Source organism: Desmodus rotundus, chromosome 4, assembly GCF_022682495.2.
Source record: "Desmodus rotundus isolate HL8 chromosome 4, HLdesRot8A.1, whole genome shotgun sequence".
Taxonomy (NCBI): domain Eukaryota; kingdom Metazoa; phylum Chordata; class Mammalia; order Chiroptera; family Phyllostomidae; genus Desmodus; species Desmodus rotundus.
This window is the reverse complement of record NC_071390.1, coordinates 93,498,925-93,526,169: the sequence shown is the minus strand read 5'-3', so window position 1 is coordinate 93,526,169 and position 27,245 is coordinate 93,498,925. Positions and strand designations below refer to the sequence as shown.

Sequence of the window (27,245 nt, the reverse complement as noted above, 5' to 3'; positions counted from 1 at the left end):
TCAGCACAGCACAACCATTGTAGGTCTAACTACATACAGGGTAAAACAAAAGTAGGTTTACAGTTGCTTGTATGGAAAATAATACAATTAATAAATAACAATACAAGAATAAATTGTTTCTCACTACTGTAGGTTTACCTACTTTTGCCCTACCCCATAGTACACATCAGCAACGACCCTCAGTTGTTTGAATCTGAGACTGCAGAACCTTCAGGGACTGACTGTACAGTCCCTGTAGAGTCCTCTGGACTGACTGTATTCACAAGTGTTGTTCTATTCCCACAACTCCCCATCCCAACTTGCTGCAGTATTCTCACACTTAATAAAATATTAGAATTAGGCTTAAAATAATGAAATTTGTGGTGATTGCCCAATATGCTCAGGCCAAACATTTGGAGGAGCTCATAACTCCTCCAAAAACCAGTATTTATTAATATTTTTGTGATCCAAAATTCTGGTTCTATCCGTAGTCCCCTTCTTACACTACAACCTAGTCCAGTTTAAAATACTGGCTGCCAAGTGTCTGAATGTGATTTGCAGACATGTTTTATTTAGCCTATTCACTTTTTTTTAATTGTTGACAACACTTAAAAATCAGGTTTCACATAAAAATTGATTTCTGGCTGCTATTTAAAAATTGAGATCTGATGTCAGTAGGCCCACATTCCTACTTGGAACTTGGAACTTGGAACTTGGAACCTGATTAAATAGAGAATGTGTTCTCATGTTTGTGACACCGTTCTCCCAGATAGCTTTTCTCTTTTGTTAACTTCTAGTCCTTGTAAACATTGTAAGTTTGCAACCATGTACTAATATCTCTTTGATTTCAATCTCGTATGTCACTTAAATTAACAAATATGTGATCCTTTCTAAATTATCTCTACTTAAGATGTTCTGCAGGCTCCTCAGAACCCACATATTCAAAACCATTTTTTTTAAACCTATTTTTCTTCCACTCTTCTATAAATGACCCAGGTAACACAATCACATTCCTATAGTTGTCTAAATTGTAAAAACACTTAAGAGCTTTTCTTTCTTCTTCCTCATCATACCCAAGACTCTTCAGTCATGTGCCAAACTGTGATGTCTTTACTTTCACTCTTCCCAATATTTTAAATACCATATTTTTCAGACCATAAGATGCACCTAGGTTTTAGAGGAGGAAAATAGGAAAAAAAGTTTTGAAGCAAAAAAATGTGGTAAAATATACCATCCTTTAAATAACATCCTTTAAAGCAGAAATCCTGTAGGAGCCAGGTAAGCTATATTCGGAATATAAGATGCACCCCCATTTTCCTCCCAAATTTGTGGGGTGGGGAAGTGTGTCTTATAGTCCGAAAAATATGGTACCTTTCTCTTCTTTGTATCTGGAAGACCCCTACTTACTTCCCAAGATGGAGCAAACTTATTAAACTTCTGAAACTGTCTCCTGCATCCAAGAGCAGTTAGTTGCTCCTTTCCATGTACAAGCATCTCAAGTATATTATGTTATATGGTATTTTTGTGTTGCTGGTTCTACCACTAGACTAGGGATTCATGAGGGATACTAATCATGATTATCTTTATATCAAGAGTACCAAGTCCAAAAATATATGGAACTCAATAAATGTGTCAAAAAGATGAATTTACCAATCAATGAAAATAAGATTATTTCATATCATGATTTTTTCCTCCCTACACCTTTTATATGCTTCAATCTTTGGTTAAATTCTTGTTTTTCTTTTTTGCTGGCACTTTTTAGTGCTTGCTTTGGAATGATACTAGAACAGTTTCAAATTTTGCACCATGACTATAAAGTTAAGTGGCTTTGTCAAAAGAAAAATCATTGACTCCACTACTAAATACGAGAGTTTTGAAAGTAACTTAAATTTTTAAAAATATCTAAGGATCCCAGGTATTAATTCTGAAAAAATACATAATTACCCATAAAACAGATCCCTGAAGAAAAACTGAACAGCTGCTAAAAGATCTGGCACATCACTGTGTCAGCCTGAGTGTAATGACCTCCATGTGAAGGCTACATATCCAGTTACTAATCCTCCCTCGGCTACTCTTTGCTTGGACACGGAGGCCGCTGAAAAAAGATGTCCTACTAACAAATCAGAAATGGAGCCAATTAAAGAGATCTTTCAGATTTGAGATGAGGAAGAGACAGAGAGTGACTCACAACACTGTTCAGCTGACAGTTTTTCAAGAAATATTTGTGGTTTGAAGCAAGAGTGACTTCATTTTTGTGATTCAATTTATTCAATAGATACATTTCAATTCTTTTAGAAAACTCAAATTCTGAATTATTTTTATTCACTGAAACCTTTAAACATGTTCAAATATTTTGAAATATCAAGAATAATTTACTTCAAAATTGTTTCCTACTGATAGCAATCTTCTTCATTGATTCAAACTTTATTATCTTTAAATTTTACAATAATCACTTGTTAAAAGTAGGACCAAGTTAAAAAAAAAACTAAACACAAAACGACAATCTACGGGATTATGTTTCAGTTCTTTCTGTTGACTTGGTCTATATATAGCAAGATTACATAAAATCAAATATTATAAACAATGAAATGTCACCTGATGTTTTGCAAAACAGAATAGGAAAAATAACTCAAGGGAGAGTAAGATTTCCAACTGCAAGCTTGAACATTCCAACTTAACTGCATCTTATTGAAAATTTGACTCACTTTTAAAATTGGATATTTCATTTTAATTGTGTAAAATCATATTACACTGGCAACGCCCTTCCGTATATATTATACTTTAGGCAAGAGATGCTTTGCCCTCTTCTCCAACAAAGGGTCTTTCGTCACTGTTTCGTATTTTTAATTTTTAAGAATAGGAATGTCTTAAGCCTCCTTTCAACCCAATATCCTCCCAGGTACACCTGAGCGACTACATGTCCACAGGTACACTGGCGCTTCCAACAGGACAAACAGACGTCACTGTAACCACCTCCCACTGCAAAAACCCTAAGGACTACTGACTCCGCCCAACCTGAACTCCCTCCCTTTTCTCGTTGCGGGACTGGAGTTGGCGCAGTTACGTGACGTAACGTAGCCGCCGAGGCCTACATTCCTGCCTCTGGGAGTTGAAGTTTCCGAGGGAGGACTCGTGAACGGTATCAAGACCGTTCCAGAAAGGCTATCTGCGCGTGCTCTCAGGCTCCCCGACAACTCTTCGGCTTGGTGAGTCTCCTGGAATGAGGCTGGCTCTCGCCTACCCTTCGATACCCTCTGACCACAAAAGAGACGCTCAGGCTGCGCCACCTTCAATTAGCCATAACGGCTTCCGGGGAAGAGGAGAGTGAGGCTGTGGAAGAGGCAGCCGCAACCCAGTTGCTGAAGGAAGTGGCGTCAGATGGAGAGCGCCCTCTTGGCCCGCCAGGAGCTCCTGATTGGCTAGTTTCAGCTTAATCCCGCCTCTGGAGAGTGTCCTCCAGCTTGTGGCCTAGAGGGGAGAGTGGGTCGAGGCTCTGCCCACCCATGCGGGGGGCCAGCTGTCGATATCTCTTTCGGGGTCGAGATCCGGTCCCTAGTTTGTGAAGAGTGAGTTTCCAGAGAACGGAGGGAGAGGGAAATGTGGAGTCTGAAGGGCCGGGAAACGAGTTACGGTTTTGCCACTTCCGGGCTAGAGACCGTGGGCAAGTCACTTTACCTCTTTAAATCTCCTTATCTCATTTCTCGTGTGAGGGGCTGATGTAGCTGACGCTGCGAAATGTAGCGAACAAAGGGGAAAGGTGCTGCTGGTGCTTTTAACCCTATCGTGGTGAGCGCAGGACGATTTTATGAAGACCGAATTGTTACCTGATTCTACGGAAATAAATATTAAGTGTTTAAACTGGGCCATTTTTGTAGAGATATAAAGAGGATAGCAACAGATGACTCTCACTTTTTAAATCCTCCCCCTCTCCTTATCCCAGCCCAACCGTCTGCCTAAGAGGCCTGACAGCTGAAGAAACAGCGCAGTTGCTACTACTGTAGATTTAGCGGGCGCGTTTTAAAAACTGTGTTCTTTCCTTGTCACTGTCATATCATTTAATTCCATTCTGCAGGTATATCAAAATTCGTGTGGATTTTTCTGGGAGTTTGTGTCATAATTTATGAAGAATATTTTAGCCCAATCAATAAAATCTATGAAAGTTTTTTTGTTTAACTTTGGCCATTCGCTGATTTTTGATATGTGTTTTTCCTGCTTAAATCTGCTAAGAAGTGGAAATACAAGAAATAGAAACCCTTTTTGTGTGTGTTCATCCCACACCAAATGGCCTTAGTCATATTTATCCAGTTTTTAGTTTTATAAGACCACCCACCTGACAACCTATTTCTGTGACTAAATGAACCATTTAAAAAATTCTGCGCTGAACAAAATTTCCCATAAGTATTTCTATAGTTGCTACAAAATACGGTTCTTAAATATTTGTGGGACGTGGTTAAATGGCCGAAAATGTACTGTGAGAACGTCACTGCATGTGTGGAAGAACACAGAACTCTGTGCCATAGAGCTTATAAACTGTGGCCAAAACTAAAATAAGAACGCAAATATACCAAGTAAACATCATACATATTTTGCTTAACTTGTAATCGGAACGAGCTAGTGCATAGTGAACTGCTTATTGCATGGCATATGCAGTGGGAGTTGGTACATATCCTTGGATGTGAAGAGTGCTGTAAGCTGTCTCAAGCCAACATCACTTGTATTGTATTCCATGCCTCAAGGTATCTAGGTTATTCAAAGCTTTTAAAAAATCACTTACTATAGTGCATTTTCTTAATTGGGGAGAGCTTTAAAAGTAATAATGGTAACAATGTTGACTAGCTTATGATCTAGTTTTTAAGACTTCTCAGGTAGGAAAGGCAAAAGCTCCCCCTGGTGTACTTGAGCTGTAAAATGTTGATTTTTGAAACTTTCATATCATAGAGCCAATTAACACTTCCAATTTTTGAACATTATTAATAGAGAACTAGCAAAAAAAATGCCAGTGATAATGGAAATAGTCTCTCTTGAAATATTGTTTCTTGTAAATTTTAATTGTGCTTTTAAGTTTGCATGTTTAGTTTAATGGGCAGGCCTAGCTTATGTTTTCTCCACATTGTTTTGGATACAGGTATTGCTAACTTTTATTTAATGTACTATCTCTGGAAAGGATGTAAAATAAAAGGGATCCTGGGGATCACAATATTTACTTTAAAATTTTCTTTTAATCTTCTCAGGCATGCTGAGTTTCCTGTTTTTCAGTTCTTAAGTTGAATGTTTATCTTCCAGCCTTAAAAAAATTACTAATGAATACATTCAAGGTTATACTTTTATCTCTACCATTTTGTCTTTATTTCATTCTGTAATTCAGATCTTTTCACTGCTCTGACAGATTTTTCATTCTGTTTCTCTGTCTGAATTCTGAGTCAGATTGCCAGCATATTTTCTAATCCATCAATTACCTCTTGGACTCCAGGTAATCTGGAGTTAGTCTCATTTGTTGAAATTTTTTGTCTTCATTTCCTCGTTTCCAAATGGGTTTTTATTGGATTCATGCTTGTTTTGGTTTTGTTATGCCTGGTTTTGTGTCCCAATTTCCTGCCTTTTTTTTTTCTTTTTCCTAATGATTCTTTCTTCTAGTGGTCTCTGAAAGATTGCAGCCAATTTTAAAGTCATTTTTCATATCACCCTGTTATTTCTAATTTATGTAGAGTGAATTTATGTCCTGATTGTTGATTTTGTTGTTTTTTTTAACCTTTCCGTTTAGTAATTTTGCTTTGTAGACTCATCTTGAATGGAATTATCATTTCTGCCCTGCACATCCTCTGTCTCATACTGATTTTGTGGTTGTGGCTCATGGCCCTGTTCTGTACTTCAGTCCACGGTAGAGTTTATATAGGTGACTCAGAATTCTAATCATGTAGTGTTTGGTACATGTTCATATGTCACCTCAGCGGCTTGGCCCAGGTTGTACCTGAGAGGCTGTGTTTGATACCCTCAGGTTTCCCCCAAGTACTCAGCTTAGTATAAGCCAGTCTAATTTTACCTCTTTTCAGGCTTTTTTCATAAAGGAGCCCCACCCCCAATACTGGATTAAGAGTTCATCTGAAACTGTCTACCGTCTCCCACTTCTGTCTTGTGTTACTACTATTCTTCCTACTTTAAAGCCAGGGAAACTCCCAGTTGCCTTTGCATAACATACCCAGCAGCAGCAGTGTCTATTCTAGTTCTTGCTTTTGTTTTTGAGACAGGCTGTACCTTTTTTGTTTTTTCCTTTTTATCTTGTATCTACTATTGTCATGTCTTTCAAGATTGGGAGGCAGGGTGCCTCAAAACTTCTCAGGAAGTCTCCCAATTTTTTTTTATTTAGTGGCATATGAATAAAACTGGAGCTGGAGCTATTTGTTTGTTTTGGGGTTTTTTTTTTGTCATCTTTCACTGACACCAATCTGAGAGCCTTCCAACAGCAGGACTAAAGCATCATAGTGCCTTTACATTCTTTGGAAACGTTTATTTTCTAAATAAGATCTTGGATTTCTGGGAGGGAGAGTTAGATCTGGGTTTGAATCACAACTCCATTACTTTACTCATCTATTCATCCAGCAAGTACAATATTTTGAGGACCCACTTTGTGCTGAATTTGTTCTAGGTGTCTTGTTTCCTAGCAATTATTTAGTAACTTTGTAATTTGTAATTACCGTCACTGTGCCTTTTTCCTTTGTAAAGTAGGCATGATATTGACTACTTCATAGGGTTGGTTTTAAGGATTAAATTAGATAATTTTTTTTTGTTAAGCATGGTAAGAATTAATGTCTGCTATCACTATTTTATTTTAAAAATCCTTTGTAATATCATGTTCACTCATTTATTTATTTCACCAATATATAATACGCAAGAAAGTGCCAGGCCCCCTGTTAGTACTGGCAACATAAGGTTGGGCAAAAGCAGATGTCATCCCTGCCCATATAGAGTTTTCAGTGTAGAGTTGAATTTGAGTTGTCATGTCTAGTAGGTGTTCCTTTAAACTAAGGATACTCTGATTAGTGGTTTAAGGAAAACTTGTGAACTCTTATTTGTATTACTAGATGATTCTTTCTCCTCCTTAGCAATTTTGTTACCTAGTTCATGCCAGGGTTTTTGCTGTAGCTCCCAAAACACATCTTAAAATTTCTGGTCTCTCAGTCAAAATTTGGTAAACTTTCCAAGTTTGCTTAGTTATCCCTATATGTCCTGTTACCACATTGTACTTTTAAAGAAAGCAAGAACCATATAATAAAACTACTGCTTAAATGATGTTCTGCAAAGATTTTGTCTTTCCATTTCTGAATTGTGGTGATTTTTCTTTCTTCTTTTAGATGTTAGCTTCTCTATACATCTTAGCTATTTCTGTGAAAAGGAGGAATCATACAATTTTTTTAAAATCAGTTGAATATCTGCGTACTTAGTCTTTGGTATGGATAAATAATAACATTTCTGAGCTTTGGTGTTAATAATTTATTAAAGAGAAATCTCAGTATCTCTAGTTCTTTTTCCTAATCTGAAGGGAAATTCAGTTCTAGGCAACAGATATAAAGGTGTTTGTGGTTAAATGCAAATAAAGATGTTTGTAATGGCTCTAAGCATTCCACGACTGATTACGGATTCAACTTAAGTATTTTGTTTTACCATGACTAAAATGGAAAATTTACAATTTAGTATTTACGGTGAAATATATGGAAGGGGGCAACGGCAAAACCAGATTTGTTTTTTCTCTATCCCAAGTATGCAGATCTATAGCATACCTTTTGTCAAAAACCAATTATGAGTGTATTCCCAGATAATGAAAGTAACATTTCTCTCATAACATTAGAGGTTACATTAAAAAGTGCTTTTCTTCTTTTAAAAAATAATATTTTTATATTATAAAACAACATGTTTTTATTCTATAAAATTTAGAAAATGCAGAATACCATGGGTATGAATTAAATGTTTGTGCTTTTTAAAACAAAATTGGATATAATGCATTTTTTTTGATTTGATTTTCTTATTTAGCATCATCATTTTTCTTTATCACTAAATAATTTTGGGAAACATGAAATACTGGCTGCTTAGTATTCCCAGCTGCTATCATCGATAATCTGTAATTTATTTAATCCCTTTTGCTTTCAATATTAGAGGTAATTTCAAGTAGTTTCCAATTTTTCATTGTTAAAAATAATACCGCAGTACATAAAATGGTTCTTCCTCCACCCAATCCACTGTTTTGATTTCCATGGTTTCAGTTATCTGCTGTCCACCGCAGTCTAAAAATGTTAAATGGACAATTCCAGAATTAAACAATTCATAAGTTTTAAATTGCACACTGTCTGAGTAGCATGATGAAATCTAAGGCCATCCTGCTTCATCTCACCCAGGATGTGAGTCATCCCTTTGTCCAATATATCCAAGCTGTATATGCTACCCGACGCTAGTCACTTAGCCATCTCAGTTATGAGAGAGACCACATTCACATAACTTTTATTAAAGTGTATAGTGATAATTGTTCTATTTTTTATTAGTCATTTTTCATCTCTTACTGTGCCTAATTTATAAGTTTAACTTTATTATGTATGCATGTATGGGAAAAAACATAGTATATGTAGGGTTTAGTACTATCCACCTTTCTGGACATCCACTGGGGAATCTTAAAATGTATTCACTGCAGATAAGGGGGGGGATTACTACATACCCTTTTGCATTAATTTTGTGTATATTTCTGATTCATTAACAAGAATTTATTCTAAGGAAATAAATTACTGAGTTGAAGATATCAACATTTTAAAGCTCTTGAAACATACATATGTATAGCCTGGTGGAAAAATTGTGCCATGACCACCAATAGCATATGAAAGCACCCCATTTTTATCACAAGGTATTTGCCAGCAAATGACATATATTGTCTCAATTTCTGTTCATTTCTGATATGGTTTAGTTTTAATCACATCTATTAGCCATTTGACTTTTACTTTTATGAGTGTGAATCATCTCTTTATGTCAAAAGTTGCTTTTCAATTCTTCAGAGGCATCAAATAATGTCATATGAAATGATGCCAGCATTTATTGAGACCTCTAATGTTGAAAGAAAGCAAGACTTAAGTGAAGATCAAGAGGAGAGCCAGAAGCCAAGATTAGGTGAAGAGTTTGAACCAGTATCTAAACGACAAATGAAGAAGCTAATGAAGCAGAAACAATGGGAAGAACAACGAGAACTCCGCAAGTATGCATGTTTCAAAATGCATATATTCTACCCCTATTCAGAAATATGGAATGTTGGACCTTTCACAGTCCTTTAACACATTAAAAGTAATTGTGTTATTACAATTGGGGCTATGCATATTAGCTAACACTGTCAGTTGGCTGTTAAAGCTGTACATTTTGAATTGTGTTTTTAGCAGTGCTTATGAATTTACACTGCACACTTTTTCTCACCTAAAACCTATTGTGTAGCAGCACGGTTTCTGAGATGACTGACTTAGGAAAGGGATATAATTAGCATCCACGTCCTAGATACGGAACAAAAATAACCACCTTAGAAAGATCAAATTTGGGCCTAACATTGATTTTGCTAGAAGAACTATTGCAAGTTTTGTTGAGAACAGAGGCTGAAACTGTCATTGTACCTAGAATGCTAAAATTTACTGGGAGAAAATAAACTATAGTTGATGCAGATTAGAGAAAAAGTATGTGAGATTTTTTTTTCTACCCATAGTTTTACTTTGCTTTTTCCCTACATCATATATAAATGTTGCTTGAAAATCATATAGGGGAAGAATTATAACAGTAAAATTTACCAAAACTCTCAAATTAAGTATTAATATTTATAAAGTTTTCTTAGTAGAGTATGATACCAATAATAAATGAATTTATTAGTAATACAGTTAGAATTTGTGCAAAAAGCATTACATTGTTTTTGAAAACTCATTTTCTTCCTTTCTAAAATTTAGATGCATGTGTAAAATTGCTGATACTTGACCAATTTTGATCCACAGAAGTGACAATTTCATATGGTTCAGCCTGCTGATTTAAAAAAGTAATTGTTTCTTTGTCTATATAGAATAGTCTTGTAAATATCCGAATATATAAATAACAAAAAATTACTTCAATTACTAACTTTAGACAAAAGCGGAAGGAAAAACGCAAGAGAAAGCAGTTAGAGCGACAGTGTCAACTGGAACCAAACTCAGATGGGAATGATAGAAAACGTGTTCGAAGAGATGTGGTTCACAGCACACTTCGTCTTATCATTGACTGCAGTTTTGACAGCTTGATGGTGTTAAAGGTATCATGAACCATTGTCAGAAAAATCGTGTAGGTAAACTGTGCTAAATAATTCTTGCTTTAATATATAATATCACTTTGATATAAATTTGGGTGCTGAAATGAAATCATGTTTTTCATGCTCTGCCTCCTAAGTTAAACTAGCTAATAAATTCCTTTTATGTATGTGTATATTTGTATGTGTTGATAGAGGGAGAGACAAATACCATGGAGAGATTATAAAACTCAATAACTGCATATTAATCATAAAGATCTGTGAGTGTTTATTTGCCCTAATCAAAATTAAGAAAATAAGAAATATGATGGTCTTAATAGAATTATTTCTTATTTAATAGTCTGAGAAACCTGGCTGTTTAAATAATGCTAGTGAAGAGAACATGCTTTAATTACTTTCCAAGCCATTGGTAAGTTATGAAAATAGTAATAGTATGGCTCTAAGAGAGTTTTTTTCCTTTGGCTGACTCTTAAGAAGAGTAAATGTTTTCATGAACTAGCATTTTAAGTGGATACAAAATATGAAATGGGTTACTTTCAGAGTATCGATTTATAGTGATTTTTTGTTAGTTATATAAAGGAATGGAAATTTATCAGAAAGGACTTGTATTTCAACAGGAAATACCTGTTTAGTCATCCCTTGTGCTTATTCTATTTCACTAAGATTGTGGGGTGGCCATAGATGATTTTGAAAATGCTGCTTTAAAATTTATACTCTTTTATAGGACATTAAGAAACTTCATAAGCAGATTCAACGATGTTACGCAGAAAATCGACGAGCACTGCATCCTGTGCAGGTATATGTGAAAGATTTTAAACAAACTCCAGTTTCCTTTCTTATGTTTTCCTTGGGAAGAGGCCTAGATAATCCCCACTGCTTTACAAGTGTTTTACAGATAATCCCTTAGAGCACAAAATGCCTGTTTGAACCATGTTTTATTTTTCTACAAAAATAAAGTAAAATATTTTAAATATTTTTTTCACATGTCATTCTCTGCCACACTGCCCAGTCGTCATCAATCTTGTACACATTGACCTGCTCCTTTCTGTGTAGTTGAACACCTTCGTTAAAGAGTGCACACATATTTTCATACCAGTTTCTTAGCTCTCATTCTTTCCCTTCTGGAGAACAGGAGGAACTGATGTGTGCTGTGCTGTTCTAGGTTTATTCTACTTAAAAGATTTCGAGTCACTGATAATTTTGAAAAGTACTTCCTTAGCTAGAGTAAGGGGAGCGCTTTGGGACTAGTTGCCTGCTATTAAGAGTTGCCTGCTGTCTGAATTCTAGGTGGTGTAATAATTAACACTGGCTCACTGACATTGAGACCTGGAAATTCTTTTTTGGTTTGATACTTTGTTTTTATCAAGTGATAATAATTTTATATTTTTGCATTTATATTCTTCTTACTCTTGTTTAGACTTTAAATAGATGTCAGGTTTCAGAATCAGAGAATTCTGAAGATTTTGGACTGTTAAAAAATACCAGTGGTGGCGAAAGAAAGAGAATGGAAACTTGACATGGAAGCAGGGAGTTTATAGAAAAGTGATCATTAAGGGAAAGGCACATTATGCTTGAAAAATGGGATGAAAATGTAGATGGAATAAGGAAGTTAGCGGGTTATGAAATGCATAAAACGTGTCCTTTTTAGCAAAAATGTATTCTTGTGTGTTAAAGCATGCTACAAATTTATTTTTTTCTAGAATGAAAATTTTTTGTTCTGTTGATGATCAGATTAGTATATGAGGGAATAAAATATTGTACTTCAATAGTCATTTGCTCTTTCATCCTATGCTTACAAATCTATCAGTTTTACTTGACGAGCCATGGTGGCCAGTTGAAAAAGAACATGGATGAAAATGACAAAGGATGGGTCAACTGGAAGGTAATTAAAGTTGGTTAACTCTCATAAAATTCCAAGTACTTTTAAGCTTAAAGGTCTATGTTTTTTTACCAAAGTTCTACAGTGTCAGTAAATAGAAGAGTCAGCAATCTCCAAACCCTGTGTATCGCTATACCTAAGTTGAAGGGAGAAGTACTCCACTGCACTAATGGGAGAAGATAAAGAGACTGAAATGTCTGTCCCTCCTTGCTCTTATTAAATCTCACTTGCCTCCATCTCTATATTGCCTCCAACTTTAAAACATAATTTTTTAAAAGGAACAAATTTAAAGGTCTTTATTCAATCTCTACCCAGTAAACTGACTATGCATTATTTATGAATGAAGTTCCTCTAAAATTTGAAAAGGTACTTGCATTGATTCTTCTAAATTTGTGTCCTCATGTCCACATGCAGGTATTGAACTCTTTCTCAAAGCCAATTCTGACCCTGACGAACTTTCCCTCCCACACACTCTCATAATGCCTGCAGTTATTTTTATTAATAGCCTAGAATGTGGAACATTTTTGAAGGCTTTTTTAAGTTTCAAAGTACAACATTTACCAAGTTCTATGATCGTTCCTAATTTCCTAAGAAATAATGTAACAAGTTTGAGTGGGCATACTTTCAGTTACTTTGTGGCTTGTTACATTTATTATTTATACCACCAGCTTTCCAGAGAGACATAAATTCACTGGTCTCTAATTTCAGTTCCCTCTTAGGGCCTTTATTAAACATAGGGGCCAAATTATAATACAACATTTTTCAGAAAACTGGCTGTTTATTTATCAATAGGTTATACATTTTAGGTGAGACAAGTCCTGCTTCATTTTTGACTTCCTTAACAATTACTGGTTAAGTCCTGACCAATGTGGCTCAGTTGGTTAGATGACTTCCTGCAAAGCAAAAGGTTGCCCATATGATTTCTGGTCAGGGCACGTGCCTAGGTAGTGGGTTCAGTTCCTGGTCAGAGTGTGTACCAGGGGCAACCAATCGATGTTTCTCTCTCTCTTTTTCCCACCGTTCTCCACGCTCTTAAATTAAATAAAATCTTGTTAAAAATTACTGGTTAAAAGTCATCGGAGCCTCATACTGTATTTTCTTTTATTCTATCAGTATAGTTTGCAAAAGTCTTGACTGCCCACTGTTAAGTTTTTTACCTGCGACCTAAAAATTTTGTTGATGATTTCAAATATGTATCTTTATAGAAATAGATGCTTGGAATTTATTAAATCTATAAGCCATTTCCTTTTGATGATTCATGTAGATGGAGCAGAAGTCATTGGAGAAGGCATTGTTTGGCTAGAAAACAATGTGAGCAAATATGTGACAAAATGTGTTTGTTTTGTTGGAACAAAGTTAGAAAGGGTAGGTTAAGTGCCATATTCAGGAAAGAGTTACTAAGTTAAGGAGTTTTAATTTTATCCTACAGGTAAAGATAAAACATTGAAATTAGTGTTTTTAGAAAATGAGTCTGTCATTAGCATATGGAAGTAAATTGGAGGGCTCTGAGGTGAGAGACAGGGAAATAGCATTTGAAGCCCACTTAATTAAGATGTGAGGTGATAAGGAGTTAAAGTAGAAGGTTATAAATAATGCATTGTAACAACATTCTCTCATACTTCCTTTAATACTATTCACTTCCTCTCAAAATGATTATTAGCCAATTTTCACAAAATTCTATTAATAACTTCTTTCCCCTTGTGTCTTAAAGGATATCCACATTAAAGCAGAGCACTATAGTGAATTTATAAAGAAAGAAGACCTGATATATCTTACATCAGATTCCCCTAATGTACTGAGGGAATTAGATGAATCAAAGGCTTATGTGATTGGAGGATTAGTAGATCACAACCATCACAAGGTACTAAGTTTTTAATTTTGCTTTTGCTTGTACTTAAAATTGATATATCAATTTTCCCAGTAATAACAATGATACTGTTTGATAGTAGCAATAATACTGATGATAGCTGATCTCTATCGAGTGCCTGCTATAACGCAGTCACCTTTCTGGCTAAGCAAAGCACTTCACATAAGGTGGGGCAAAATTAGATGTTCAGTTGTTCGTATGGAAAATAATACAATAATTAATAAATAATATGAGAATACACTCTGTGTTTCATGTAATCACAACTAGAAATCTGCTTTTGCCTCACCTGTAAATCAGTATGCTTAATCCTCACTATAAACCGATGAGATCAGTGCTATTATTATCTCCATTTTATAGCTGAGGAACTGGAGGCCGAGAGAAATTAAATCTAAAATCAATTGTAGTAGGTGGGAAAGCAGATATTTAAAACCAGGCAGATCATTCTGGAGCCCAGATGCTTAAACGATTTGCTGTATGGATAGAAGATGCTGCTGCTAATCAATTCCTATGCCACTGGTAAAATTTATAACAAAACTGATAAATTTATATTTTAAATATGTGGTATTCGTGTGATATATTTCTGTTCTCTTATATTTTTACTTTTTGTCTCTTTCTACCTCCTTATCCTCACTCGAATGAAAAATTACAGAAATGGTCTTTCTAACAGAAAACATCATTTTGTACTTTGTCAGCTACTTTGCAATATGCTGAATTCTACCCAACTAAAGAAAAAACATGTTTACTAAGTGTCTGAGGAAATATTCTCAGCAGAATAATATAAATTCATTATTCTTGTATAGAACCACTGTGCAGTAGAACTCTCTCCAATGTTAGAAATGTTTATATCATTCTGTCCAGTGTGGCAGGTAGCCCTGTGGCTATTGAGCACATGAAATGTATACAATATAATTGAGAAACAGAATTTTTAAAAATTGTAATCAATTTAAATTTAAGTAGTCACATGTGGCTATAATTGGACAGTGAATCTCTATAGCATCAGAGGGAATTTTATCAGAATGATCTTTAGCTTTTTTTATTATTTTCTTAGTGGAAAAATTCTATTTTGTTATTTATGTAGAACCAAATTTTATCTTTCATGTTGTCTTTGTCTTTGAACTACTTTGAACAATTTTGTTTTCAAAAGCACCCACATCAATCATTATTAATTATTTGTCCTTAAAATATACAAAGTACTGATTGAGAAACTTAGTTCTTCTTTCTCCTGTATTCTCTTTTGGCTATTTCAATTCTGATTAGACCCAGACTTTACCAGTTTTAATTTTGAGAAGAGAGAAAATTCTTTATATTCAATAATCTTTTAATTGATAAAAAGGGAACAATTTAATTTATAGGCAATTTAAAATTTTTTTCAGTTCAGCTTTTCATAGAATGTTTTTGTCATTTCTGCCTCTTAGTGTTATATAATTGAAACATACTTTAATCTGTACATCTTTTGCATTCATGGGAAGAGTGATGACGCTTCTCCAGGAATTCAGTTTGAGTATTTTAAACTAAGAGAAAGGCAGTGTGGAACGGTGAACAGGAATTTGAGTCAGGAGGCATGGGCCAAGTTTTTCCTATGGTTCTGCCACTGAGGAGCTTTGTGACAGAGCGGAGGGAACATGTCTCTGGTTTCCTCACTGGTAAATTGGTTAAAACAAGTGCCCTAAATATCCCAACTACCTTATTGTCAAGAGAATATTTCCAAATTAGCAGTTAAATATACACAAACACACACATGCTTCAGATAAATTCTCTGAATTAAAGTCTTTCCTAAAAATCATTTATTCTGTTGTAGACTTTAAGTTAAAATAATTTAATGTTCTAGTCCAAGTTATAGTGTCTTTGTTTTAGGGACTCACATATAAACAAGCATCAGATCATGGAATTGACCATGCACAGCTCCCCCTTGGAAATTTTGTGAAGATGAATAGTAGAAAAGTTTTGGCAGTTAATCATGGTAAGCTATAAGGGTATAAACTGAAAATATCCCTGAGTGAACATTGTGAAAAATAACATGATTATGTTTTGGACATGTACAAAATAATAACAAAATAATACACCTTGCTGGAGACAAAAGTATAAAATGTAATGATATTTAATTTGAATGTAGAAATAATACTGCATATTTCACATGCATATAGAAATAATACATGCAGATCTTGAAAATGCAGAAAACTGTAAAGAAAAATAAATAACATATAATTTTACTACCCAGAGATACTTGGTCTTAACTTCTTTAGTTCTTTCCCGTTATTTTCCTATGCATATGTATTATTATTACATAATTGGATTCTATTACACAAACTGTTATAAATCTGGGTGTTTTCCCCCCATTTATAATGATATATTTTCATGTCATTGAATTATTGCTAATGACTAATATTTTATTGTCTGAATATACAATAATGTAATCATTCTCCTGTTGATTTTTTTTTTATTATTGTAAGTTACATTGTAATATATATTCTTGAACCCTAAGTATTTGCCTGGAGCTTTGCTTTAAACAGTTTTTTTAGTAGAGCCCTGACCAGTGTAGCTCAGTTGGTTGGGCAGCGTACCACAAAGCAAAAAGGTCATCAGTTTGATTCCCAGTCAGGGCACATGCCTGGGTTGCAGGTTTGGTCCCTGTCAGGATGCGTATGAGAGGCAACCAGTCGATGTTTCTCTTCTCACATCGATGTTTTACTTCCTTTCTTCATCCCCCCTTCTCCTCTCAAAAAAAAAAAAAAATGTAGTAGAGATTTTTATTGGTATACAACTGTTTTTTGGGCTCTTTTTATGTGCTAAGAATTTTCTCCATAGTAGGCTCTAGGAAGTTATAGAAATGAATTTAGTGATTCAAGGACTGAACTTCTTCTAAGACCTTTGATAGATTGTGGAAATTACTTGTCCATAAAGTAATCCAAATTAACCCTTCAGCAGTGTGTTAATGTGCGAGCACTTTGGAGACAGTATTAAATTTTTACCTCTAATGTGAAAAAGAAAAGCAGCCAAGATGCTCCCCAGAGTGAGTGGCTCTTTATAGGAAAGATAGAAAAAATTTAGATTAATCCTAGGCTTTTTTTTTCTAGTTTTATGTTTTATCACATAAAGGATAAAGAAGTGAAGGGGATAAAGAATAGAAATGAAGCAGAAAGATTCTGTGTCTATTGATTAGTATTGACAAGGGATAATGGTAAACTCCTGAATATTTAAGAACTGAATTGAGGAGGTAACAGGCTTGAGAGCTTTGGGGCAAATTGGCTCTGACAACCAATAGAAGAAAGTGATAAGAACAAAGTAATTATTAGGATATACTAGCACTCTTAACATAAAAGCAATGCATTTTAAAATGTAGTGTGCAACATTGTGATGAATTTGGCTAAGAAATGTATAGAGTTTGTCAATTTGGCTAAGAAATGTATACAGTTTGTCTTTGTTTCAGTGTTTGAGATTATTCTGGAATATCTGGAAACAAGAGACTGGCAAGAAGCATTTTTCACTATCTTACCCCAAAGGAAAGGAGCTGTTCCCACAGACAAAGTGTGTGGAAATTCTTCGCATGACAATAAGTCTGCCAGAGTTGAAGGTGGATTGGACAGTGATTCCAGTGAGGAAGAAACGAGCAGAAATGAACTAGATTCACCACATGAAGAAGAAAAGCAGGATAAAGAAAATAGCAGTGAATCTATAGTGAACTCTATACCAAAGTAATGTCAGCTGAGTTTTTGTTTGTTTTCTTCTTTTTTTAAGGGAAAATTAGGAGAAAATGAGATGCTTCATGGAATACTCAAATTGGAAAAAAAATTTCATTTTCTCTTATTTTTGTTGAATTTTTAAAACTTTCGGAGCTGATAAAAAGTTCTTGTAAAAAAGCACTTCTTGTTTTTGCATAAGATTTGCATGTGTAATTTGAAATACTAGTTTTCTAAGCCTAATGAGAGTTTTTGATAATTTTACTGTAATAGTAAACCTTCATTCTCTCATTTACTAGGTTGTATTCTTCAGAATGTGCCTTCTCACCCTTTAGTTTTATTATTTAATGTTTATATCAATGTCTTACTGGTTTATATCCCACTTATTCATAGAGGCAGATATTCATAAATCTGTAAGTATACCAAAATGTTCAGTATGTGAGATCTCTTTCTATTTTCAGCTTTCATATTCAATAACTTCAAAGGAATATAATGATTTTAGGAAGAAGTACCAGATTGATAAACTCAACAGTTTATTTGTTTTGGACTATTGACCTGTCTCTGTTCCTCTTTTCGATGCTTTTTTGTGGTTTTAAAGCAATCACTGACGAGTTATACTCTAAATAAATATTTTCTTTTTTAAAATATATATTTTTAAATTCAAATCATGGTGGTAAATTATTTCAATTACAAAATTTAATTTTTCAGGCTAGATTATTTTAAAAGGCTATTGAAGGATCAACATAATTTTGTCTTTATCTAAAAAGAAATAGCTCTCAGCAGCTATCTTTTCGTTCCATATGTACTTTTATTTTTTAAAAAATCTGTTCATTCTTAAAGTTAACTTCATATGTGCATCTGCCTACTATCACATGAGCAAGTTAATGTAAATGTTTATTTCTGTAAATAACATAAGTGTATGAAAATATGCATATACTATATATATCTGTCCATATCATGTACAATTCCCAATGATACACAGGATTGAGTTGTCTCATATGTGTATCATTTGTGTGAATGGTTGTGTTCAACAACACTAAGGAATCTGAATTTCATAAAGTACAAAATCTAAAAATATTTGTATAAGGACATTGGTTAAGGTAACATGGGGCTAAATGAGATGTTTTAGTTTCCTACCAGTAACTGTAGAGCAGTTCTGCTTAAAGTAAGCCATTGTCCTTTGTCACAATGATAGTAAGATTTTAGAAACCTTCACTGAGTGGATAAAATGAAGTTTCTGTTCTTTTTACTCACTGGCATCTTAAATTATATACACATTTAGTAGAAAGTTTATTGGATTTAGTATTGACATTCTTTGGTTTTTTGTTGCTTTATTTTTGGTAATCTATTATAGTTATCTATTTAAAGTAAGGTCTGGGAGCAAACTATGTAAATAAAAAACCCCTACAATTCTAGAAGAACAAAGCTTATGTCTTAAGTTGTATTTTTCAAAGGTTCAGAGTTTTCAAAGTAAATAGGGTTTAATTATACATTTTACTTAAATTATTCCATAGGGTATAGGCACAGTGTAGTTTTGGAAGGTGGGGGAAATAATTACAGGTACTATGAGTTTAATTTTCACTAATTATAAAAGCCCTATATTAGTTTCCTAGGACTACCATAACAAATAACCACAAATTAGGTGGCTTAAAAGCAACAGAAATTTATCCTCTTACAGGTTTGGAGGTTAAAAGTCTAAAATCAAGCTGTAAGGGTCACTGAGATGATACATGTAAAAGCAAGAGTTGTCCACAGAGCAAGAACATGTACAAATAGCAATCGTAGAAAAAAAAGAATGGCAGGGATTAGAATTAATGACGGCAGTGGCCTATAGTTAATGCTTATTAAAATGATCTCGGTTAGCATGGAGATGTTTATCTGTTTTGCTTCTACCTTGCAAGACACACAGAGTAGCACTTAGGAAAGGTAAAGAAAGGAACCAATGGCAGAATCAAAAAATAATGCTGTTAGTGGAAAGAGTAGTCCTAAATCTCAGCACTGCCACTTGTTAGTCATGTGACTTTGTGACTTTATTCCACCTTTGTGTGTCTCAGTGTCCTCATTTGTAAAATGGGAATGTTATCCCATTCGTCCACCTTTAGGGTTGAGCAATCAATAGGTTTGAAATCTAGCAGCTAACTTGATAATACTGTCTTATGTTGACATTCCTTCAGTCCTTGCCTGATTTCCCTTGCTTCTCTTCCTTTTTGACATTGCCTAACTGAAAAGTAGTAATATGCTTTGTTTCAGGCTCTACTTTTTGAGGAACCCAGGCTTAGATAAGATTTTTAAAAATATATGCCCTGGCCGGTGTGGCTCAGTGGATTGAGTGCCAGCCTGAGAGCCAAAGGGTTGCCGATTCAATTCCCAGTTGAGGGCACATGCCTGGGTTGCAGGCCAGGACCCCAGTAGGGGGCGTGCGAGAGGCAACCACATATTGATGTTTCTCTCCCTTTTTTCCTCCCACCCTTCTGCGCTCTCTAAAAAATAAATAAATAAAATCCTTTTTAAAAATGCAAACTTTCTTAATTATCAGAATGAATACTCATTAAATAAAATACAGAAATCACAGATCATTTAACAAAATATTTTAAAAAGCAATAAAAACAATGCTAACATAAAACACAATAAGGTTACTCAGCAATGTTGAAATAAAAGAATACAGAAAGGCATACTGGGATTAAAAAAATAGGTCACAATTTTCATGTTGGATAAGATTCAACACATTACAGACAGAAAAGGGCATGTTGTAGTGTTCAAGAAAGCAGTCCTTAGGGAAGATTTGACAGTTTTGAATATCTATACATCAAGTAGCATAGTATTCAAATTCATTAGGAAAAATCTTCAGGAATTACATGGAATAAGGAATGCATTAATATAAAGAGACTGATTTGTGCTTTCTAACCCATGGCAGCTCAAGTGCACAAAAGATAAATATATGGGAGATACAAATGCTGTGATTAATAAGGCATAATTGATATATATAAAAGCAGTTTTCCAGTGCTCAAGGAATGTTCATAAATGAAAATAAGTTCCAAAAGTAGAAATAATATAAGCAACTTCTCTGATAATAAAGTAGAAAATAAATGTGTGGAACAGGAGAAAGCCTTACCACCTAGAACTTTTTATTTAATGTCAGATGGTCTATTGTAAAAAGCAGTGTTGAGATAAAGTTGGTCATGACAATTATAAATTGCTAAACTATGTTCCTCTATTACTTCAAAATATATGAATAGATATGGGCAAAATTACAGACCACAGAGCTACAACATCTACCATAATAGTTGGAAAAGTTTAGTACAATTTATTAATTTACAATTTATAATTTATTAATCACAAAGGCAAACATTAGATAAGATTTGAACAACACAATGAGTGTTCTAATTAATATATCTACAACTTTGCGTTCAACAGTTTTAAAATTTACTTTCAAGTTATATGGAACATTATGAACTTGAGCATATGCTAAGCCTCAAAGCTACCCTCAAGAAAATCAAAGGATTGGTCATTTTTACAGATCACATTTATAATACGGAAGTCTAAGTCATTTAAAATTTGTTTGAAAAACATACACTTGGAAATTAAAAAAACATCTAATCAATTTATGGGTTGAAAAAAATGAAAATGAGAAAATATTTAGAAGAAAATTTAATGGAACTATATATTAAAACTTAATGGTGGGTAGCTAAAACAACATTTAGAGGAAATTTCATAGCCTGTATTGCTTAAGTTAGAAGAAAAAGACTAGCATTATTGAGCTGTGCATTTAATTTAACAAGAAAAGAACATAGTCAAAGTTGAAGGAGGGAAATAATAACAGCAGCAATAATTAAAAGTAAGACAAACATGCAGTAAGAGGATCAAGTCAAAAATGGACTCTTTGAAAAGACTAATTAAAATAGATTAATCTCCAGCAAAATCAAACAAAAAAGGAGAGGGGGGCATGTAATATAAAAGTGAATAGTGAATATTAAATTGGAAACATGGATATTATGAAACAGTATGTCAATACATTTGAAGTTACTAAAATAAAAATTACCAAAAATAACTCCAAAATTTTACAACTACAGAGTTTTATAACTAAATAAATTGATTTAGTATTTTAAAGTCTAGGACCAAATGTTTTATGGGCATATCTGTGAGACATACCAAAAGCAAAAAACAAGTCATTTAACAGAGACTCTAGAAAATTAAAAATGAGGGAACAATTATTATATGAAGTTTGTCAGCTGTGCTGTTTAAGTGTTCTGTATTTTTCCATCTCTGTTTTTTAAAGTTATGGTAAAAACACATAACTAATTTATCATCTTAATCATATTAAGCGTACAGGGCAGTAGTATTAAGCACATTCGCATTGTTGTACAACAGATCTGTGGAACTTATCATCATGCAGCACCGAAACTCAATACCCATTGAACACTAATTCCCCCTTCCCCCTCCCTCTCCACCAGCCCTGGGTAACTACCTTTCTACTTTCTGTTTCTATGATTTTGACTACTTCAGATACTTCATATGGTGGAATCTTATTGTCCTTTTCTGACTAGCTTACTTTTTAGCATATTGTCCTCAAGTTTCATCCATGTTGTAGCATGTGATGAGATTTCCTTCAATTTTAAGGCTGCATGATAATTCCATTGTATGTATACCACATTTTCTTTATTCACTCATCTGTCCCTGGGCATTTGGAATGCTTCCACATCTTGGCTATTTTCCGCAGTGCTGCAGTGGACACAGCTGTGCAACTCTCTGAGATCCTGCTTTCAATTCCTTTAGATAGATAGATACCTAGAAGTGGGACTGCTGGGTCATACAGTAATTCTATTTTTAATTTTTTGAGGGACCTCTATACTTTTTCTCTTTTTTAAAATTGTTGTTCAAGTACAGTTGTCTCCATATTCCCCCCCATCTCTCCCTCCTGTCCCACCCATCCCTACCTTCCACCCTCAATCCTACCCCCCTTTGGCTTTGTCCATGTGTCCTTTATACATATTCCCTGGTGACCCTTCCCCTTTTCCTCCCCGTTATCCCCTCCCCTCTCCCCTCTAGTTACTGTCAGTTTGTTCCTTATTTCAATATCTCTGGTTATATTTTGCTTGCTTATTTGTTTGGTTGATTAGCTTCCACTTTTAGGTGAGATCATATGGTATTTGTCTTTCACCGCCTGGCTTATTTCACTTAGCATAGTGCTGTCCAGTTCCATCCACGCTGTCCTGTGTAGAATTCCATTGTGTAAATGTACCATAGTTTTTTGATCCACTCTCTTACTGATGGACACTTAGGTTGCTTCCAGCACTTGGCTATTATAAATTGTGCTGCTATGAACATTGGGGTGCATAGGTTCTTTTGAACTGGTGTTTCAGGATTCTTAGGGTATAATCCCAATGCTGTTTTTCTTAATGGTTGTACCATTTTACAACAATGCATGGAGTTCCCACTTCACATCCTTGCCAACAATTACTTTCTGTTCTTTTGATAGTGGGTGTGAAGTGATATATCATTGTGGTTTTAATTGCATTTCCCTAGTGACTAGTGATGTCGAGCTTCTTTTCATGTGCTTGTTGGCTATTTGTATATCTCCTGTGGAGAAATGTGTATTCAAGTTGTGTGCCCATTTTTAAAATTGGTTTTCTGTCATTGAGTTGTGGAAGTTCCTCATATATTCTAGAAAGCATAGGCTGCCCTATCACTAGGATGATTGTGTATGTGTGTGACAGGAAGTTTTAAAGTTTCATACCATGTTTTATTTTGTTGCCTGTATTTTGGTGTCAAAGCGAATCTCTGCCCAATCCAATATCCTAAAGTTTTCCCCTTATATTTTCTTCTAGGAATTTAATAGTTTTAGGTCTTACACTACATTTAGGTCTCTAATCAAATTTGAGTTACTTTTGTGTATAATGTAAGATAACTATTCTTTTGCAAATGGAATCCAGTTTTCCCAACACCATTTGTTCAAGAAGGGTGTTCTTTCCCCGTTGTGTGGTCCTGGCACCCATGTTGAAAATCACTTGCCCATTTTTGCAATGGTTTATTTCTGGGATCTCTATTCTGTTCCATTGATTTATAGGTCTGTATGCCAGTGACACACTATGTTCTTGCTGTTGCTTTGTAGTATATGTTTTGAAATCAGAGAACGTGAATTGTCCAACTTTTTTTATCTCAAGGCTTTTTTTTAAATTGAATTTATTGGGGTGACTGGTTAATAAAATTACATAGGTTTCAGGGGTACAATTGTACAATACTATATATTGCATTGTGTGTTTACCACTATAAGTCTTCTTCCAGCACCATTTATCCCCCCTTTACCTCCTCCTCCTCCCCCTCCTCCTCCTCCTTCTTTGTCTTCATCTTCTTCCTTCTTCTTTCTCCTTCGTCATCACTAGAGATTCCATACAAATTTTAGGATGGCTTTTCTGTTTCTGTAAGAAATGTTATTGGGATTTTGATAGGGATTGCGCTGAATCTGTAGATCTCTTTGGGTAGTATGGACACTTTAATTATTTTCTTCCCCTTCTTCTCCAATTTTTTGGGGTTTTTTTTTTTGCCTGATTGCTCTGACAAGAACTTCCAGTACTATGTTGAATAGAAGTGGTGAGAGTGTCTTTGCCTTCTTCCAGATCTTAGAGGACAAGCTTTCAGTCTCTCCCTTATTGAATACAATATTACCTGTGGGTTTTTCATATGTGGCTTTTATTATGTCAGGGTCCTTTTCTTCTATTCCCTGTTTATTGAATATTTTTATCATGAAAGAGTGTTGAATTTTGTCAAATGCTTTTTCTGCACTGATTGAGATGATGGTGTGATTCGTTAATGTGGTGTATTACACTGGATGATTTTTATTGACCCATCTTTACATCCAGGTATAAATCCCACCTTGAAAACTTAAGCTATGCTCTGGCCAGGCGGCTCAGTTGATTGGAGAATCATCCAGTACACCAAAAGGTTGTGGGTTTGATTCCCAATCAGGGCACATACCTAGGCTGCAGGCTCAATCCCCAGTTACGGCATATACAGGAGGCAACAGATTGAAGTTTCTCTCTTCTCTCTCTCTCTCCCCACCCCCTGCCACCTCTCTAAAATCAATAAACATATCCTTGGGTGAGGATTAAAAAACCTTATGCTAATAAATTTTAGCATAATTTAGAGAATGACTGAATGTAACTATATTAATAATATTCAACTGAAGATATTAGCACAATAGTGAATATAAAGAAATGAAAAGAAATAAAGGAAATATTAATGAGATAAAAAAGAAGAATATAGAACACAGCACTAAATCCAAGATCTGTTTTTCAAAATGATAGAAATGTAAAAAACCATTACCAAACCAAACCAAACAAATGAAAAAGCTACAAATACATAAAAATGAGATTACAGTATAAACATAGCAAGTAATAGAAGAATTATGGGACAGATTGTCTCAACTCCATGAAAATAAATTTGGAAACCTGGATGAAATAATTAATTTTCTAAGAAAATAAATATCTCCAAAATTCATCCTTCAAAATACATAAAATTTTGAACAGGCCAGTTGTCCTAAAAAAAATGTCCAAGGTCTTCCACTCCCCAAAACACCAAATTACATGGTCTGACAGGTAAATTTTACCAAGCTTTCAAGGAAAAGGAATCTGCAATGCTATTGTAACCTCTCCATAACAGGAAAAATATAGGGAGAGGGAGAGAGAGAGAGCTTTGATACTAATTTTATGGAGTATGGTCTTGATATGCTTTAGTAGTGCCTAGTGGTTAAGCACATATATTCCAGCCACATTCTGAACCACTCACTAAACCTTTGTGTGCGAGAGAGTTAACTGTCCACCAAAATCCAATTTTCCTTTTCATAGAATACAGTGTAGTTCTGGAATATGATTCCTATCTTTTTATCAGCCCTCTTTCAGCTAGACTATTGCCTCATCATGGAATATGATTAGAAGTGTATTACATAGAAGTAGAATACGTAGAAGTAGACGTTGACCACTTCAAAGCCAAGGTTTTAAGCAGACGCACTCTTGTAGGAGGCTGAGTAATGCCACCACCACCAAGATTCTATTCCTTGAAGGCTGGGACATTAAATAGCAAGGGGGGATTAAATTGTTATTCATTTGACTTTAAGATAGGATTATCTTGGGTAACCTAGATGACATCTAGGCCCAATGTAATTATAGGAAGAGGGTGGCAGAAGAGTCAGTCTCAGAGCAATGTGTTGTGAGAAAGACATAACCAGCCGTTGTTGGCATTACACATAGACAGCGGCCGTCAGTCAAGGAGTGTGGGTGACCTGTAGAAGTTGGAAAAATAAAAGAAAATGTATTCTCCCTTAAAGATTACAGAAAGAATGCAGCCCTGCCAACCCTTTGATTTTAGCCCATTGATACCGATGTTGGACCTCTGCCTCCAGAATTGTAAGACATAAAATTTGTGTTTGTTTAAGCCACTGAGTTTCTGGTAATTTACTACAGCAGCCCTAGGAAATGAATACTTTCCTCCAATCTCCTTTTCCTTTTTCGCCAGCAGCATGCAGTTGACAGTGAATCCCTAGGTGATGGTTGAGCCAGAACATGGAAGGATCTCAGGCCTCTGAATCAGCAATAAAGCAAAGTTATCTGCTGACTGGAAACACACACTTTGGACTCTTAGTTGAGAGATAAACTATGGTATTTGAAAGATGACATTTGTTTCAACTGTATATCCCATCCCAATAAGCAGAACTCTCTGCTTCTCAGTTTTCTTATTTAAAAAAAAATGAGAACAATAGTAGCTACTTCAAATAGTTATTTTTAAAATTAAATGTTACTATATCTAAAGTGTTTAGTGATTCCTAACACACAGTAAGTGCGATGCGAGTTATTAAGATTGCACACGTGCTTGCACGCACGCGTACACAAACATGACTTGTAGTAGCTCTTTTGGGTATCAAGGGCACATTATGAATGAAAGATTGGATAATTGGTGGATAGAATACAGAAGTACACTGAAAGGATAATAGCCATGTTCCAAGAGTGGTTTATTTTAAAAACACAAAATGTTCAATTTTAGGAAATTTGTTAATATCATTCACAATTAATAGTGAGTGGAAACTAGTTCCTTCCTGGCTCATAAGTTAGGGATAATTTAAATAGCTTTTCTTTTTCAGAGGAAAGTGAGCCCTTTTTCATAATTTTCCAACAACATTGTGATGCTGTAGATTGTGAAAAATAGCTCAGATATTAGCATTCTCTGTCAGAGTTTTGAGCAGGTGTCAAATTACAACCTGATGAATTCTGATATGGATGATTTTTCCCAGCATCAGGGCCCTATACTTATGTAATATAATACTAATAATGCAAGATTAGAAGTGAAGTATATAAATAAACATTATTTTGTTGCATATGATGTTAAAATTAACAACAAATAGAAATACTCTCTCCAATAATATTTGTTAGTAGCATTATATGCAAGTGCTTTGAGAATTATATGTGCCACCAGGTAGATGAGCTATTGATTCCTTGTTACCAAAATATTTAAAAAATAATAATTTGATGTTGTAACAAAGTGAAGCTCATGTTTGTGAAAGAATTAGCC

The 27,245-nt window shown here is 34.7% G+C and overlaps 1 protein-coding gene across 5 annotated transcripts; it reads left to right on the top strand.

Moving 5' to 3' along the window:
- Nucleotides 1–3,027: 3,027 nt before the first annotated feature.
- Nucleotides 3,028–18,352, top strand: TRMT10A (tRNA methyltransferase 10A). 5 transcript variants are annotated; one of them, XM_024574939.3, is made up of 8 exons: nt 3,028–3,185; nt 9,012–9,208; nt 10,108–10,270; nt 10,989–11,060; nt 12,072–12,146; nt 13,855–14,004; nt 15,865–15,970; nt 17,438–18,352. In XM_024574939.3, exons 2-8 carry the CDS (start codon nt 9,024–9,026, stop codon nt 17,704–17,706), a joined length of 1,020 nt encoding a protein of 339 aa, XP_024430707.1. In that variant the 5' UTR covers nt 3,028–3,185; nt 9,012–9,023; the 3' UTR covers nt 17,707–18,352. The 5 variants fall into 5 exon arrangements, with proteins under 5 accessions (XP_024430707.1, XP_024430708.1, XP_024430712.1 ...); XM_024574940.3 differs by lacking the exon at nt 3,028–3,185 and adding an exon at nt 3,403–3,545; XM_024574938.3 differs by lacking the exon at nt 3,028–3,185 and adding an exon at nt 3,410–3,640.
- The last annotated feature ends 8,893 nt before the right edge of the window (nt 18,353–27,245 follow it).

What these genes read in the sequence shown, in the direction of transcription:
- TRMT10A (XM_024574939.3), top strand. Translation starts at nt 9,024, where the DNA reads ATGTCATATGAAATGATGCCAGCATTTATTGAGACCTCTAATGTTGAA. An exon ending in GAACAACGAGAACTCCGCAA is followed by an intron (nt 9,209 to 10,107) that starts GTATGCATGTTT and finishes TACTAACTTTAG; the next exon opens with ACAAAAGCGGAAGGAAAAAC. An exon ending in AGTTTTGGCAGTTAATCATG is followed by an intron (nt 15,971 to 17,437) that starts GTAAGCTATAAG and finishes TCTTTGTTTCAG; the next exon opens with TGTTTGAGATTATTCTGGAA.